We start from the raw sequence: 17875 nt of genomic DNA, 5'->3' as shown, positions 1-17875 counted from the left end.
AGAGAGTACAACTATGTTAAGGATGGTGAGATTATAGGTGATCCATCCAAAGGGGTAACAATTCGATCTTCTCTTAGAAATATTTGTAATTATGTTGCATTTATTTCATGCATAGAGCCTAAGAATATTAAAGAAGTATTAAATGATGAACATTGGATTATGGCTATGCAAGAAGAGTTAAATCAATTTGAGAGAAGTAAAGTATGGACATTAGTTGAAAGGCCTAGTAATAAATCTACTGTAGGTACTAGATGGGTATTTAGGAATAAGCTTGATGAGAGTGGTAATATAGTGAGAAACAAGGCTAGACTTGTTGCTCAAGGGTATACTCAAGAAGAGGGCATAGACTATGTGAAACATACGCTCCCGTAGCTAGGATGGAAGCAATTAGAATGTTATTAGCATTTGCATGTTTTCATGAATTTAAATTATATCAAATGAATGTTAAAAGTGCATTTTTAAATGGTTTTATAAAAGAATAAGTGTGTGTGGAACAACCTCCATGTTTTGAATATTCAAAATTCTCGGATCATATTCTTAAATTGACAAAAACACTTTATGGTTTAAAACAAGCTCCTAGAGCTTGGTATGAAAGATTGTCAAACTTTTTAATTGAAAAAGGTTTTTCAAAAGGGAAGGTTGACACTACATTATTTTTAAAGCATAAAGGTAAAGATTTATTAGTAGTTTAAATTTATGTTGATGATATAATATTTGGTTCTACTAATGATGTTTTTTGCCAAGAATTTTCTAAGCTAATGCAAAACGAATTCGAAATAAGCATGATAGGGGAGCTCTCATTTTTCTTGGGACTCCAAATCAAGCAAAGAAAAGATGACATCTTCATCAATCAAGGTAAGTACGTCAAAGATATGCTCAAGAAATTTGGACTAGAAAATGGCAAGCCTCATGACACTCCAATGAGCTCTTCAACAAAGCTTGACTTAGATGAAGGAGGTAAATGTGTAGATGTTAAATTATATAGGTCAATGGTTGGATCTTTACTTTATCTAACTGCAAGTAGATCGGACATTATGTTTAGTGTTTGCTTATGTGCTAGATTTCAATCATGCCCTAAGGAATCACATTTACTAGCTGTTAAGAGAATCTTTAGATACATTAAGGACACTCCTAGTTTAGAACTTTGGTATCCTAGAGATTCTAGCTTTAGCTTGCATGCCTTTTCTGATGCGGATTATGGAGGATGCAAATTAGATAGGAAAAGCACCTTCGGTACTTGCCAATTCCTTGGAAATATGTTGATTTCTTGGTTTTCAAAGAAACAAAATTGTGTTGCATTATCTACCACTGAAGCGGAATATATTTCCAGCTGGTAGTTGTTGTGCACAAGTTTATGGATGAAACAACAACTTTTTGATTATGGAATTGAAGTATGTACCATTCCTATCAAGTGTGACAATACTAGTGCTATTTGTCTCACTAAAAATCCCATTCAACACTCTAGAACTAAGCACATTGAAATAAGACATCACTTCATTAGAGACCATGTCACTAAGGAAGACGTAGTTCTAGAATTTGTTGATACTTTGCATCAATTAGCGGATATCTTTACAAAACCTTTAGACAAGGAACGTTTTTGGACACTTAGGAGAGAATAAGGTTTAACTGACCTATCTTCACTAAGTGTTTAAAATAATTTCTGATTACTAAAAGTAATTTCTGATTACATTCATTGCTATTAGTTAGGGGGAGTTTATGATTCTTGATGAAAAATTAACTTTATGTTCAAATGTAGTTTGAGGATTAATTTGATTGATTGAGCATAATTAATTTTTTATATATGAGTTGCCAATACCACTAGAGAAGATTAATTTAGCATTTTGAGTGTTTAAAATACAGATTTTTGAATTATAGGGCAGAGGGAGAGGGAATTGATACCCTCTTACAGGGGAACTGATTCCCCCTTTGAAGGGGAACTGATTCCCCCTAGGGGAATCGATACCCCCCTGGGGTTCTGGTTTTTAACACGGGTAGAACACCCAAAAACTCAAACCCTCAAATATTCTCTTCACGCCGTTTCTCCTCTCTACACTCACCCTATCTCCATATTTCATCAAAACATCGTTTTTAATCGGAATTCTCTTCAAATATCATCTCCTAAACCTGTTGGAATAATCAAAAACGTGCAAACTTCATCTAATCTCACTCAAATCCGAAATTCTTCAAGGTATTTTTCTAAAACCTCTATTTCATCAATTTTTGATTTTAGAACTAGTTTTAATTAGTTATAGGTTGAACTTTAGATTTGGCATTGATTGTTTAGTGATTAGAAACTAGATTTTACAACTAATTTCATCAAAAAACACAAGAATTTTCCAAAATTCTTTGAAATTTTTGAAATAAAAAAAAATTATTTTTCAAATTATTGTGTTTTGATTGAATTACGTTGTTGTTATGAAAAATATACATATATTGATTTTCAAAACCTTATTTTTCAATAAGTTTTTCAAAAACTTTTCCCATTAGGATTGGTTTAGAGAACCTTGAAATATTGAGGACTCAATTGAGTTTTGGGATTGATTATTTTGCATACATATGTTTTTAAAAATGCAGGTTATCTTTTCATTCCAATTATCTTAAACCATGTCTCATAAACGTTCTAGGGCCGCCTCTAGTCGTTCTAGCCAACCTCCAAACTCACCTCCAAATCCTTCACCTATCTCACAAATTCCTATTCCTAATCCCGATGATCCAAACATGACCATTCTCAATTCTTGTTTTAATGAACCCGGTCGTAAACAAAATCTCTACTATAGGTTTTGTCAATACTTTGAGTCCTACAAAATCCGGGAAGAACGTATCCCATCTCTTCAAGCCATGTTAGACATCAATTTTTTCATCTTCCTACTCTTCATGAGTGGAAATTTGACAAACTCTTTGAGCTTGAACCCATTGTCTACCATCAACTTGTTCGTATCTTCTACTCTAATGATGTTTGCATTAAAAACCGAGAGAAAACCTTAACCATAGGGATCCGATCCTATCTTCTAGGATGATTCTTTCATCTTGACTCGGAATCCATTGCCAAAGCATTAGGATTAGATAATGAAGGGTTAGATAATGAAAAACTTACGGTACGATCTCAGTATAAACGAAGGAATAGTGCAAGTGTTCTAGACCTTCATGACAGTTTTCTTCACCTAATGATCTCTTGGTGATTTCGACCATCCGGGGGTCGTTACTCTACTCTTCGTGCCTTAGATCTATTTTAGCTTCATTGTGTCCAAAATAATCACAAAATTGACCTTCCACAGATTATTTTTGATAAACTTATCGAAACTGTAAATCTTGTTCCCAATAAGAAATTGTGTTCTTCTTTAGTTTACGGTTGTATTCTTAGTAATCTGTTTAAGCAGGTTGGGCTTAGAGTTGGTCTTGATGCTTCATTTCCCCACAAAAACCAAATCAATCTTTTTTCTTTAACTAAATCAGGATGGAAGATCAATGAAGAAACTGGTCTTTGGGTTCGTACCGGTGAGCAACCGCATAAAGTTGACGACTCTGACGATGAACCAGAACAGCACGAGGAACAAGCACGAGCAGAGGAACAAGCACAACCAGAGGATCAAATGCCTCCATACTTTCGATCCTTTATGGAGACATTCGATTTCCGATATGCTTCCATGGATTCTCGCTTCACTTCCATAGAATCTCATTTATCCACAATGGGAGCTCAACAATTGGAAATTCTCCGGGAGATGCGCACAAACAACGCTTCTATGAATGAACGCATTGATGCAATCTCACATGAGATGGCCGCTACGCGAGCTCATTTCCTCCTCCCGATCCTCCTACGGATGCTTGATTCTGTGTTATGTTTTAGTACTTTGAACTTAAAAGCTTATTGTTTTAACATTTTGAATATTTTGGAATGTTTGAATTTGTGGATTGATTAACTTTGAATTTGTTTGGATTTATGGATGGTTTGAACTTATATTTCTATATATTTGGTGTGGTTAAATGTATTCATTATTGCATCATTTACATCATGTTAGCTATATGACCAATTTTGCCATGTCACATTGTTTATGAATATTGATTATGAAACTAATGGCTAACGTTTCTCTTGATTGTGATCTTAGCAGCTTAAGATATATATATATATATATATAATCAATTGGCTAAATGATTTCAAAACCTTGTTTAAAATCTTTTACGAGTCTTTTTTATTTAACAAAAAAGGGGAGAAATGTTAAAAGGGTTTTAAAGAGGAGTAGTGTTAAAGTAAGGGAGAGTAATTTCAAACTTGAAACTTGATTTCAAAATAAAATCTTAAAATTACTCAAATTTTTTGTTATATAAAAAAGGGGGAGATTGTTGAAAACATTTTGATATTTCGATATAACAAATTAAGTTAAATGAATTTTAAGATTTTCCAAAAAGATTTTCTAAGTATATTCGATATAATTATTCGAATATCAAAATATTACTTCAAATCTTTCAAATGTCATTTTTAATCCTTACTCAAGTGTAAAATTAAGTTTTAATCTTAAAATAATTTCAAAACAATTTTACAAAATATTTCGAACCATTTCAAAGCCAAAAATTCCAGATTGCTCAGAGGGAACTGATTCCCCCCCAAGGGGGTACCAATTCCCCCTGAATGGTTTGGCTCCGAGAAATTCCAGTATGCTCGGAGGGAACCAATTCCCCTCAAGGGGGTACCGATTCCCCCTGATCAACGGTCGAAATATTTGAATTTTACACTTAGGGAACCGATTCCCCATGAGGGGGTACCGATTCCCCCCACGCTCCAAGTAGAAATATTAATTATTTTCACACTTAAACGGCTCCAATAACTTCATTAATGATCCCCAACGTTCAGAAGTGATTCAAGGTGTATTTAAATAAGCTTAAAAGCTATTGATCAATAACAAGAAACAACAAGCAACTAGAATCAAGAGAGAATCAAAGAGAAAGCATCAAACCTTAAGTTTGAGCATTTCAAGCCTATTTTTCATTCAATATTCATTTTGCTTTCAAGAACACTACTTGTACTCAATTGTATTCATTCTTGAGTGTTCTTTTCTTTGTTCTAGAATTGTGCAAACAATCTACCTTATGAGGATTTCCTTGTAAGTTTGCAAATTTGTATTGTTCTCTTTGGGAGAGAGTGTTCTCAAGAATTTAGGGTATAATTCTTGAGGGTTTGTAAGGTTACTCTTTTTCCTCAAAAGAAAGACAAATTAGTGAATTTGTGGAAAATCCTTAGTGTGGATAGCTAAGGCAGTGGACGTAGACTTTGGTTGAGAAACTCGAACCACTCTAAATCGATGTGAAATTACTTTCAATTTTCTGGAAAAGCTTCCACCAAATTTTTAATTACCAATTCACCCCCTCTTGGCCGATTTTGTCAATCGATTAACTCAACTCCACTCTAGAGAGATTGTCTTTTTGAAAAAATGTTTTTCTTTCTCTTTTATTTTCAAAGTTCTGAAAATATCAATTAAAAGAGTTTCGAAAAATGTTTAATCAGAAGTTTTGAAAATATTGCCCCTTTCACAGTTTTATAATTAAGACGAATCATAAAACTAGAGTTCATTGGATATCAAAGAATTAATTACATTGTTAATCCTTCAATAAATTATAGCTATTTGACACGTGCCAAGATCAAAGCTATTTTTGGGAAATGGTTAAATAAGGAAAGGATAAAAAAGTCTCAGGTTATTGTGTTTGGTCAAAGGTTTGACATTTTTTTTATTTGATGATAGGGTAGCTTGTATGCTCCTCTACTAGAATTTTTCTCCGACTCCCAGCTTTCATGGTCACGCTCGGATTGTGCGATGCCTTATCAAGGAATTTGTGTGATCGCCTCAGCTGTCCAATTTTTATATTCGAGCCACCTTTTCAGGTTTTCAACTCGAATCCTCCTTTGGTTTTAAGACGTCATTCGAAATTTACGTAGTGAACCCCCCTTTGTTATTTTTCTCTATCATGTATTTACATTATTTTTTGCAAATAAAGATTAATCCTGATGGGCGGGATGAAATATGAGGATATTCTCTTCTGTTCAGAACTTCATGTATGATTAGAAGGGACTTTTAAGACACGTAATGTAGGTCATGGTTCATGGTTATGAAAGAAAATGATATATAGGCCCAAACAAGTGTTTTAGGGTATCGAACCAATGATCAATTCATTCTGATGCCTTCAATCCTGTCTTACCCAATTTGAATATACTCGTATGTGTTTCTCTTGATTTTCTTTGGATGTTCCATGATCTTCGAGTGAAGTGGTTCCAGAATAATTGTGCTTGATCAATCTTATAATTTGAATCTCGACGCGTCATTTGAATCGAGTGAATCTTTGCATATGCGTCTTGTCTTCTTTTTCTTCACTTTTTCCTTTGTTTTTGTTTCTCTTTTTTATTTTCTCTTTGTTTTCTCTTTGTTTTTTCTCTTTTTTCTTTTTGTTTTGATTGAATCTTCGCACTTGGCATTTGGTATCTCCTTTGGATTGATGTCTTCACTCATGTGAGTAGATTTCTTCCACCTTACCCCCTAGTGTGGAGTGATCCTTGGTTAGGGTTGAATTAGAAGAAAAATACTATAGGCTTAAAAGGGGACACAAGGGATATATATTTTCTCCTGTTGTGAAGGGATAAAGAAAGAAAGTCGTTCATCATTTCATACATGGAAGTTTTCAAAGAAGAGGTATCCCAGGGGGATAGATTTTCAGGATTAATTTCATTTACATGAAAATAGTGTAATTAATGCATGATAGAATTATTTCGAATGAATTCTTCTTTTTGCTTCTTGGTCCCGACATGTCTTAATGTTCAGGCTCCTTGCGAAATACCCCGAGTTAGAAGAAACCTCATGTTCAAATGAATAACTCAATGCCTTAGGTATTAGTGGTATAAAAAAAGTCAATTTTGAGTCTAAAAAGACAGTGGTGTGACTTTATTGACTCAAAGAAAGATTCAAAAGTTTCAAAGGGTGGTAATGTCAAAATCTTGTCTTATGGTAATGATCATGAATTATTTTGGGTAAAGAATCAAGGTATTTTATTTTGGGATTTGAGGCAGGATAAGAAATGTCTAATCTTGCCATATGTCAAAAATCTATAATTCTTGAAGAATTAAAAGAATCCTTAATTCATTTAATATTCGAAGAACTAAATATTAAAATTTGTTCAATTATTCCACCTTAGAAGGTAGCACAAATTCAATCGTTTAAAAGATTAAACAAACATGAAAGATCAAAGACGTGTTGAAACAAAACAATGCTCTAAGTGCAAATGGTATATAAAATGCCCCCTTCTTCGGTTGTCCATGCCCCTGAATCCATCAGGTTTTGGATCTTGCGCTTCGGTGCCTTATAGTTCTTTGAGGAGTGTCTGAAGCTTCCTATGTTGTAACTACACACAGCTTCAACATCGTAGCCCTTAGGATATGGGGATTCTATTCTCAGATCATCCTGGCAGGCTTTATCCTACAATTAGCTGATCAGGCTTCCACTGTATTGATTTCAATTTTTTTAATTGTTAAAATCTCGATTCCATGTGGTGTCACGTGATTAGGACCACTTCATCGAATCCTCCATGAAGAAATTTTATGTTTATGAAAATGCTTTAAAATGAAATATAAATGAAAAAACGCATGAAATGCTCGATGCATTGATACGAAAACATGTCTGTTATTATAAATAATCCTTATTGGGGACAAAAGTGTTTTATCTTTTAAGAGACAAAAAATATCCTGACAGCTTCTGACATGTTGACTAGTCTTCTGCCTTCGTCTGTCACCTGTTGAATAACTTGTCGAACCGCTTCGGCTTCTCTGGATGAACCGTGCAAATGTTGAGTTGCTTTTTGTACTGGTCCAAGAAGTCTCAAATGACTGCATCTCTGGCATTTATCTTTTGTTGAACATGTTCCCAACGAATACGTCATTGGAGCCCTTAATTGATAGGAACTATGTGAAGTTTATTTGTCTATTTCTTGATTTCGTCAGCAATGGTCTCCAATTTCAGCTATCATTTTGCCATTGTTGTCTTTGAAGGGACTCCCAAGATCAGTAACCTTTATCTTGCCTCTAGAACCTCTGCTAGTCAATTCGTCAAAGATAAACTTTCATTATTCTTGATGTAGACCCGGTTCATTCTGAGTCCTTTATAATGCAGTAGAGTGATATACACTTCAATTGTGGGCACCACGTCTTCTGGATTGAATGTGACACATAGTCGCCTTGTAGATTGTCCTCTGCATTTTCATCTATTGTATTACAAACCCTTTCTCCATTAATGCAAATTATTTATGTTTAACAAACATGTTTTAGTGGATCAACACCCCTTTTGAATGATTTACATGATAAAAAAGAATAAAAAAAAAGGAAAATAAAAGGAGAAAAAAAATTAATGAGATAAGGATAATAAAAAAATAATAATGAAAATAAAAAGTCCCACCTCATATGATATCTACCCAACATTCTTATTATTCCTACCCGGACATGATCTCTATCCCGTAAGTTGATTTTGAACAAGTCCTAACCGCATAAATTTCTAGTTCACATGCTTTGAACATAAAATAAAGCAGGAAATAATATCAAAGTAGCCTAGGGTTTGAAATGAGGTTTTGAGGTGAGTTGTAATTCCTGTAGTCTCCCGGTTTAGGTTCTAAAAAAAGGTACCCGAGTTCTCTTTGCTGGTACCCCCTTAGGCTTACCAGACCCTTAGTCCTAAGCTCATTACAAGCTTGGGTGGACTAAGTTAAACATGAGAGACATTCCCTTATGCCCATACGGAGAATAAATTCACACGAAGACATAAGGTATATGAATCCCGAAGGTTACTTGCTAGGCCCATACGGAGAATAAATTCCCACGAAGGCATCGCTTTTATCCCCACTTAAACAGGGTTCGAAGCTTGGGTATAGAGCTTGAGATGAAAATTTTGAAAATATGAAATCATTGAGAAAAACGTCAGTACCACTATTTATTTGAAAAATAATCAAAGATAAATAATTGGAATCAAATAAATAAATTTAAATTTAAATTTGCAATTTTCGCTCGAAAAGATAACCGAAAATTAATTTCGGCCTGACTCACTTACTTGTCCCCAGCAGAGTCGCCAAGCTGTCGCGACCGTCTTTCTTTTGGACCCGGAATTGGGCTTCGACTTGAAATAATTGGGTTAGAGTCGCCACCGACCATTTTAAAACGAATTTAGGTGGGTCGGACACCATCTTACCTGATCTGCATTTCACCAGAAATGTGTCAGATTCGGGAGTTGGTTACAGTTAAGGAATGATTAGCACCCTTGTACTGCCCTTTCGGTACCAATTAATTTGTCGGTTGTCTTAGTTGAGAAAATTAAAATTAAAATTTAAAAATTCAATTCAAATTGCTCACCTTTGATCGATTGAAATTACTACTGAAAAAGTCAAGAAAGAATGTTAAATTAAAAAATAAATATTAAATAAAAAGAGGAAAAAAGGTTAAAAAAATTAGAAAAAAAATAAATAAAATTATGTTAACAGTAAGAATAAAAAATAAAATAAAAATAATATTAAAAGGGTAATAAACTAATAATGAAAATGAAATAAAAGAAAAAAAATAAAATTCGAATTAAAGGATTAAATTGAAAGGAACTAAACATTAAAGGCTTAATTGACATTAATTATGGGCTGCAAGAAAAAAATAAGAAGTTAAAAGGGTTTAATTGCAAAAAAGATAAATTATCAGTAGGGATCAAATTGTTACAAATTAAAGTACACATAAACAATCAAAACGACCACAAAAAATATGAAACAATGCTTTCCACGTAAGAAATGTTGAAAGGATTTATGAACCTTTTTCACCAGCTGAACGATTCAAAGCCGTAGAGACTTCTTGTCTGATGGATCGCTGCAATTCCAACTGCATATCAGCTCTTAGATCATTAATCATCTCCCATTCTTGAGCCAAATGACATGTACTGGGACGCAGATATCTCTGGTGTCGGTTATTGTTCAACCAAACGACGAACACTCGCTTGGCTATCCCAACTTCCTCGCATAAGCGTTGTATCTCTGCCTCCTCATCCACAATAATTATATCGCCTTTTTTACAAAAACATGGGATTGCACTGAACATGGTGGAGAGCCCATAAGAATAGAGGATGGAATCAGTCGTTCCCAAAAAGTTTGCTATTATGGCCTCACAATCAAGGTGGACATCAATTGTTCCGTAGAATCAACGAGGACCACAAGAACCGACAACATATTTCTCCAGTGCAAAGGTACAAGAATCAAGCAGTTTTTCATGCCCCACAAATCCAAGATAATTTGCAGAAGCAAAGTTCACAACTTCTTTTCCATTGACTCTAGCATGAGGCCCTGCAACACTTTCCAGCACCGGAGGTTCACTCTGCATCTCTTCTGTAATAGGAAGAATAAGAGATTTCGGGACCCATTCATCATAGAGCTCGTCTATTTCATTCTTAGTTAATGGCCTCTTAGGAGGCTTGTGACTTTTTTGCGAAAGCATAAAAAGAATGACCACCAAAAGAAGAACCTCAACGAATAAATGCCCGCCTATATGGACTCCAAACACTACAGCTCGGGCAGAGGGGGCATTCAAAGCCCAAGTGACCCAATTTAAAGTAGCATTAACCAAACATAAAGCAGATGCTTCCATTGCTACTTGTAAGGCATGTCTCCACGAATGATTGGTCACCTCTCCAATTCTATTAGGTGAAAAGGATTTTAAATATCCCCTCCCTCAAGCACGTGGGCTGCATTTGTTTTAAATTTGGGAATGGTTATATGTGGTGGGGCTTAAGGAAGGGAAAAGTTGTTGGGTAGTGTTTGAGTGGACATTTTAGATGATAGTGGGTAGTGGAATGGTGGAGAGTTTGTTGGAAATAGGATTGAACATGGGCCCTGCAAAATAAAATAAAATAATAATAATAAATAATAATGTTATTAATATAAAAAAAAGTTTAAAACCCGGACAAAAACGAGTGTCTACAAATACTAATAATTTTTATCCATAGATCACCTTTAGAATCATAGTTGGATATATCTTAAGGTAACGAACAAATGTCTCAATGGTCTTTATTTCATTTCCATGTTGTAACAATATCAGAAAATGTCGACGTACTTGATTTATGGTTCTTAACCCATAGGAACAATACATCATGAAAGTTCATCCGCGTTTCTAGACTTATCCAAATCACTTACTTAATCCTCAATTATTGAGGCTACTTAGTTCATTTAGTAATCAAGTCTATCCCGGTCATTTCAGAGTTTTTCAGATTAATTCGGACGTTTCTAAAATTAGGATACATATGATACTTCCGTTCAGTTCAATTTAGTCATAATAATAAAGTCATATTGATATTCGAGGTGGATTTGTTCATTTCAGAGCTGAGGGTATTAGTTATTCCAGGGTTTAGAGGTACTTTAGGCCATTTTACATTTTAGGGGCAGTTTGGTCATTTTACACTTTAGGGGTATTTTCATAATTTATATATGGCACTCTTATCGGTAATTTCATATCCAAAAATTTCCAACATTTAACCTTTAACAAGATTAATTTGAATTTACACATTCAGAGATTTATTGATTAAATCATTGAATTGAGGTTTATTCTCGGTCATTCTACCTATTTCTTTTTCGAGTCATCTTAGGCTTTTACAGTGTTCTGTCCTTAATCCAATTTCCGCCTCAATCCAATGATAATTAATTACATCTAATGGACCAATCAATTCCATGCATGCTCGTACCAATTATCAATTGGTTCTAAAAAGCATACAAATGATAGTAGAATATTACCTTGATTTTTATGCCATATCGATCAACCCTTTTAAACTCCATTTGATCACTCTCGAACTTGAATTCAACGTCCAATAATCCTTCGGATGCCAAACAACCAAATTTACGTCAGAAACTGAACTTAATTTAGAAACCAACTTGAATCCGAAGATAAAACATTGAAAAACGGCTCGCCAGGTGCGAATTTGGAAAAACAGACTTTAGATTCAAACCCAGCACGTCGAAAAACATAAAATAAGATCTTTTCGAAAAAGTTGATTTTTTTGTCAACGTCAATGACCAATGGGTTGACTCATTCAAAGTCAACAGTCTGACCGGTTAACAGTTCGGGTCATGTCAAAATAGTTAGGGTCGGGTCAAGATGATCGGGCAGACGGGTCGGGTTGGGATTATTCAGACTGGTCTAGACCGGCTGGACCAGTTCTAGAACATTTACAGAGCTGGCAGAGTAAGTCCACGCGCCCTGCCGGCGAGTGGCAACGCGTGCGGCGGTGAAAAAGGTCGGTTTGGATGACCGATTAATCGGAAAACAACGAAAACCAATAACAAACCAAAATCATCTCAGATTACAACGCAAAACATAACAAAATAATAAAAAATCGATTGGTAACTTACCCATATCGGTGATCGGCGACAGTGCGTCGACGCCGAACAAAATCAGTCGGGTTTTGAGCGCATGACGACGGTGAGTGCAGTGGAGGCGGTAGTGAGTCAAAACAATGCCGGACGCGACCGAAATCAACGAAGATACACTAGGCGACGGATGGTTTTCGACGAAACTTCCCAGAGAGTTTCACAGCGAACAACGGCGATTCATGATGGGCTAAGAGTCTGGTTTTGTTCACCGTTCGACGGTGAGTCTATTGATAGCTTCAGAGAGACGAACGATGGCCGGAAGACGGAGGAATCAAGTGACAAAAAGGGTCGGTGGGGGAGATAATTTTGAGTGTTTTATTTTCAACTGGAGAAAATGATCGGGGAGATGTTTATTTTCCAACTTTAACAGAAAATGGGTAAATTCAAGAATAGGTCGCCTAATATTTTATACTTTCTAAAACTGTTTATAAATTTCTATAACTCGTAATTTTACCCCTAATTTGGGGTGTTACATTAAGCGAAATAAGAAAGAGAAGGTTGAAATGACGACCTTGGTTTCAAGCGAAGAAGTAACAGAGGCTTGAAAATAAAGAAATGGAGGAACCAAGACAACCTAAATTTGGGTCCTTTAGATGGCAATGTTGAAAGTTCAGGTCTTTATTCAAAAAAACAAATTAAGCGAGGAAAATAAGAAACACCCAAAATGCTAAATGGCCTAGTTATGAGAAGGAAGAGAGAAGATGTGGAGAAAGAGTACGAGGAAAGTAAATATGGGACGGCGGTGGCGGCGGAAGGGCGGAAGCGTCAGGTGCAGAGGAGGAGGTGGTCCTGGGGAAGAAGAGGAAGAAGCCAGAGGACGTTGGGGTGGTTGCTTTGGTACCAAAAGAAGGTTTTGATGATGAGAGTAAACTTTTGAGGACTTTTTTTGTAGGAAATTTGCCTATTAAAGTCAAGAAGGAAGTGTTGGTAAAGGAGTTCAGTAAGTTTGGAGAGATTGAGTCTGCTGTTAGAATTCGATCTATTCCTCTAAGAGGTGTTATGTGATTCTTTCTGCTCTTTTGGGTCTTCAAATTCTTTAATAAATGATTTTACTAATTGTTTTCTTTCCTGTTGGACTAAGAAGCCAAGAAAATGAGCTATATTGTTGAAGCAAATTAATGAGAAAACTTATAGGTATTTTGTTAAATCAGAAATGGAGGACTACTTTGTTTTTATTTTTTTCACTCAACTCACATATATTGATAAACTTTTTCTTTTGCAGTGTTCATGAATACATTGTTTTCAACACCGATCAATCTGCAGAGGCATCTTTAGCCAATAACATGGCAGTGGTATTCTTTGTTATTATTGATGTCTGAACAACTGTAATGCTTAAGGTGAAGATGCTATCATGGATATAGATTGCAGGAAATCACATTCGTGTTGATAGGGCATACCCTCCGAGGAAAAAGTTGAAAGCAGAGAATGTTCCTCTATATGATAACAAGAGGACTGCTTTTGTTGGTAATCTCCCATTTGATGTGAAGGTGATAATTTCTGTCTGATATTTCGATCTTGGTTCTAGTATAAGATTAACATTACCGGCCAATAATACTATGATCTGAATACAATGTTAAAACTTATTGCAGGATGAACCAGGAAATCTCACTATGTATTACTGGAGGACTTCAGTGCAACTAATCTAGTTTGGATAGTACAATAGTTTGATCTAAATTTATCTTATCTGCAAATGCATGTGTTTGTTTCAGCGACAGAAATTTGGATTTCTTATTTTTCAAGTTACTGTTTTGTGACATTCATATTTTCTCATAGTGAAATTCTTCTACCGTTTCATTCGAGTTCAGTACCAAAGCACATACGAGTTCAGCATTTTGGGTCCTTTAGATGGCTCGGAAATAAAGAAAGTGAGGAACCAAGACAACCTAAATTTGGGTCCTTTAGATGGCAATGTTGAAAGTTCAGGTCTTTATGCAAAAAAACAAATTAAGCGAGGAAGATAAGAAACGCCCAAAATGCTAAATGGCCTAGTTATGAGAAGGAAGAGAGAAGAGGTGGAGAAAGAGTACGAGAAAAGTAAATCTAGTACAATAGTCTGCTGGAATCCAGCATTTCATTCAAGGACAAAGAACATACGAGTTCAGTACCATTTCATTCGTGAAAAGGTGGAAGAATGGACAGTAGATATGCAGAAGATCCATACCAAAGACAACATAGCATATTTCATGACGAAGGCGATCAATACTGATAAATTTACTTGGTGTCGATCCTCTTGTGGCCTGTCAGAGACATAAACAACATGATGGTACATGGTAGAAAGAATGGTGTGAAGATATGATTGTTCCAATCAAATCTTCAAGTGGGAGATTGTTGAAAATCAATGCACCGAAAGTGCATGGTTTGAAGAGAAAAAATATTGAATTTTGTCAACAATTGTAGGCACCGAAAATTAGGTGTAGAAATTGTTGATTTTTTATATGGGCAAATTACAAACTCTAGTCACTAAAATTTAGGGTATTTACAAATTAGTCTTTAAGCTTCAACTATAAATACCCTAGCTCATTTAGCTTCAAAACTATCCCAAAGCATTCTAGCTTTCTTCCAATACTAGAGAGAATTTAGAGAGTTTCTTGAGAGTTGTTTTCTCCTTTTTATCAAGAGAGAATTATCATTGTTTTCTCCTTGATAGATCGAGAGAAGTTGTAATTCCTATTTTCTCATAGTGAAATTCTTCTACCGTTGCCTGTGGTTTTTACCCTATTTTATTTAGGGGTTTTCCACGTAAATTTTGTCTCTTTTTATCTTCATTTTTTATTTTCTCAAATTATCAGTTACGATTTTGCTCTATCCGATAGCCGTCTTCCGCAACAATTGGTATCCGAGCCATATTTGAGTGTGTAATATATGCTTATTGTCTTTGTGGTTGCCATCAAAAGGTGGATCCTCCAACATAAGAAAATAAGAAGTTATTACCCATTTTTTGAAGGTTCTAGAGAACTATTCACGATAGTGAAATAGTGAGAGCTATCTGTAAAAGAAGCTATGGCAACGAAATTTGATATTGAAAAATTCAATGGGAGAAATTTCTCATTGTGGAAATTGAAGATGAAGGCCATCCTGAGGAAAGACGGTTGTCTAGAAGCTATCAGTGAAAGGCCGGTGGATTTTACAGATGACAATAAATGGATTGAAATGGACGGGAATGCTATTGCAAACTTTCATCTAGCATTAGCAGATGAAGTATTGTCAAGCATCGAGGAGAAGAAGATAGCTAAGGAGATATGGGATCATTTCACCAAATTATACGAGGCCACATCGCTGCACAATAAAATTTTCCTTAAGAGAAAATTGTACACTCTCCGTATGCCAGAATCTACTTCAGTGACGGAGCACTTAAATACACTGAATATTTTATTTTCTCAGCTTACATCCTTAAGTTGTAAAATAGGAGAACAAGAACGTGCTGAACTTCTACTTCAAAGTCGACCGGATTCGTATGATCAACTCATCATCAACTTGACAAATAGTAATGTCACCAGTCTAGTCTTCAATGATGTTGCAGCTGTTATTCTACAAGAAGAAAATCGACGCAAGAATAAGGAAGACAGACAAGTAAATCTACAACAAGCAGAAGCGTTGACAACAATGAGAGGGAGATCGACAGAACGTGGCCAAAGCAGCAGTCACAAACATGGTAGATCGAAGTCAAGAAGCAAGAAGAACTTAAAGTGCTACAATTGTGAAAAGAAGGGTCACTTGAAGAAGGATTGTTGGAGTCTAAATAAAAACTTCAATCCACAAGGCAATACTGCAAACACTTCAGATGATGGAGATGCTCTATGTTGTTAAGCGTCAACCACCGTGGAAGGTAGAAAGAGATATGCAGACATATGGCTCATTGATTCGGGAGGAACATATCACATGACCTCAAGAAGAGAATGGTTCCATCATTATGAACCTTTCTCAGGAGGATATGTGTATAGTTGCAATGATCATGCCTTAGAGATCATTGGCGTGGGAACCATCAAATTGAAGATGTATGATGGAACAATTAAAGTTGTTCGAGATGTGCGGCACGTGAAAGGCCTGAAGAAAAATTTATTATCCTACGGATTGTTGGATAATAATGCAAGCAAGATTAAAACATGGAAAGGAATCATGTAGGTGTTCCGTGGAGCGCTTGTGGTGCTGAAAGGTGAAAAGATAGCTACAAACTTGTACATGCTGAAGGGAGAGACTTTGGTAGAAGCAGAAGCCTCTGTTGCCTCATGTAGTTCAGATTCGGCAATGCTATGGCATCAGAAACTTGGACACATGTCAGAACAAGGATGAAAGTCCTTGTGGGGCAAAAGCTACTTCCAGGCTTAACAAAGGTATCACTTCTTTTGTGTGAGCATTGCATAACAAGTAAGCATCACAGGTTGAAATTCAACACATCAAATTCTAAAGGCAAAAATGTTCTAGAATTGGTTCACTCTGATGTATGGCAAGCACCAGTTACATCCCTAGGCGGAGCAAAATACTTTGTCTCATTTATTGATGACTACTCCAGGAGAAGTCAGATGTGTTTTCCACTTTCAAAAACTTCAAAGCGCGGGTGGAACTTGATTCTGAAAATAAGATCAAGTGTTTCAGAACAGATAATGGAGGAGAATACACAAGCGAAGAATTTGATGACTTTTTCAGGAAAGAAGGCATCAAAAGACAGTTCACAGTGGCGAACACTCCTTAACAAAATGGAGTGGCAGAGCGGATGAACAGAACTTTGTTAGAAAGAACAAGAGCAATGTTGAGGGATGCAGGCCTAGAAAAATCATTCTGGGCAGAAGCAGTCAATACCGTCTGTTATTTGGTGAATCGAGCTCCATCAACTGTAATAGAGCTGAAGACACCAATAGAGATGTGGACTGGTAAACCAGCTGATTATTCAAACCTCCATGTATTTGGAAGTATTGTGTACGTGATGTACAACTCCCAAGAAATCTCAAAGCTGTATCCAAAATCCAGGAAATGCAAATTCTTGGGGTATGTTGATGGAGTCAAGGGGTATCGCTTGTGGGATCCCACTGCCCGTAAAGTGATCATCAACAGGGATGTTATCTTTGTAGAAGATAAACTACAGAGAAAAGAAGACGATGATAGCACTGAAAAATCAGAGACTACACAGATACATGTGGAAAAGAGGTTGAAGAAAGAGATTCTTCTGAAGCAGAACCATCACATGATGAATAAGAACCAGAGAGTTCTGAAGCTCCAACAACTCGTCAATCAGATCGTGTGAGAAGACGTCCCAATTGGCACTTAGATTATGTTATAGAAGGAAATATTGCATACTGCCTTTTAACAGAGGACGGTGAGCCATCAACATACGAGGAGGCAATAAACAGCTCAGATGCTTCACTATGGATGATGACGATGCAAGAAGAAATTGAAGCCCTTCATAAAAATAATACATGGGACCTTGTGCCACTACCACAAGGAAGGAAGCCAATTGGTAACAAATGGG

The 17875-nt window shown here is 35.9% G+C and overlaps 1 protein-coding gene and 1 pseudogene across 1 annotated transcript; one reads left to right on the top strand and one right to left on the bottom strand.

Moving 5' to 3' along the window:
• Positions 1-10039: 10039 nt before the first annotated feature.
• On the bottom strand, positions 10040-10636 carry LOC120193591 (long chain base biosynthesis protein 1-like). Its single transcript, XM_039196058.1, has one exon. It carries the CDS (start codon positions 10634-10636, stop codon positions 10193-10195), a length of 444 nt encoding a protein of 147 aa, XP_039051989.1. The 3' UTR covers positions 10040-10192.
• A 2506-nt stretch (positions 10637-13142) lies between these two features.
• Positions 13143-14009, top strand: LOC120193590 (annotated as a pseudogene).
• The last annotated feature ends 3866 nt before the right edge of the window (positions 14010-17875 follow it).

The sequence above is a fragment of the Hibiscus syriacus genome, unplaced genomic scaffold, assembly GCF_006381635.1.
Source record: "Hibiscus syriacus cultivar Baekdansim isolate YM2019G1 unplaced genomic scaffold, ASM638163v2 tig00116996_pilon, whole genome shotgun sequence".
In the NCBI taxonomy this organism is placed as follows: Eukaryota; Viridiplantae; Streptophyta; class Magnoliopsida; order Malvales; family Malvaceae; genus Hibiscus; species Hibiscus syriacus.
Note: the sequence above shows the minus strand (reverse complement) of the source record. Positions and strands in the feature narration are given on the sequence as shown.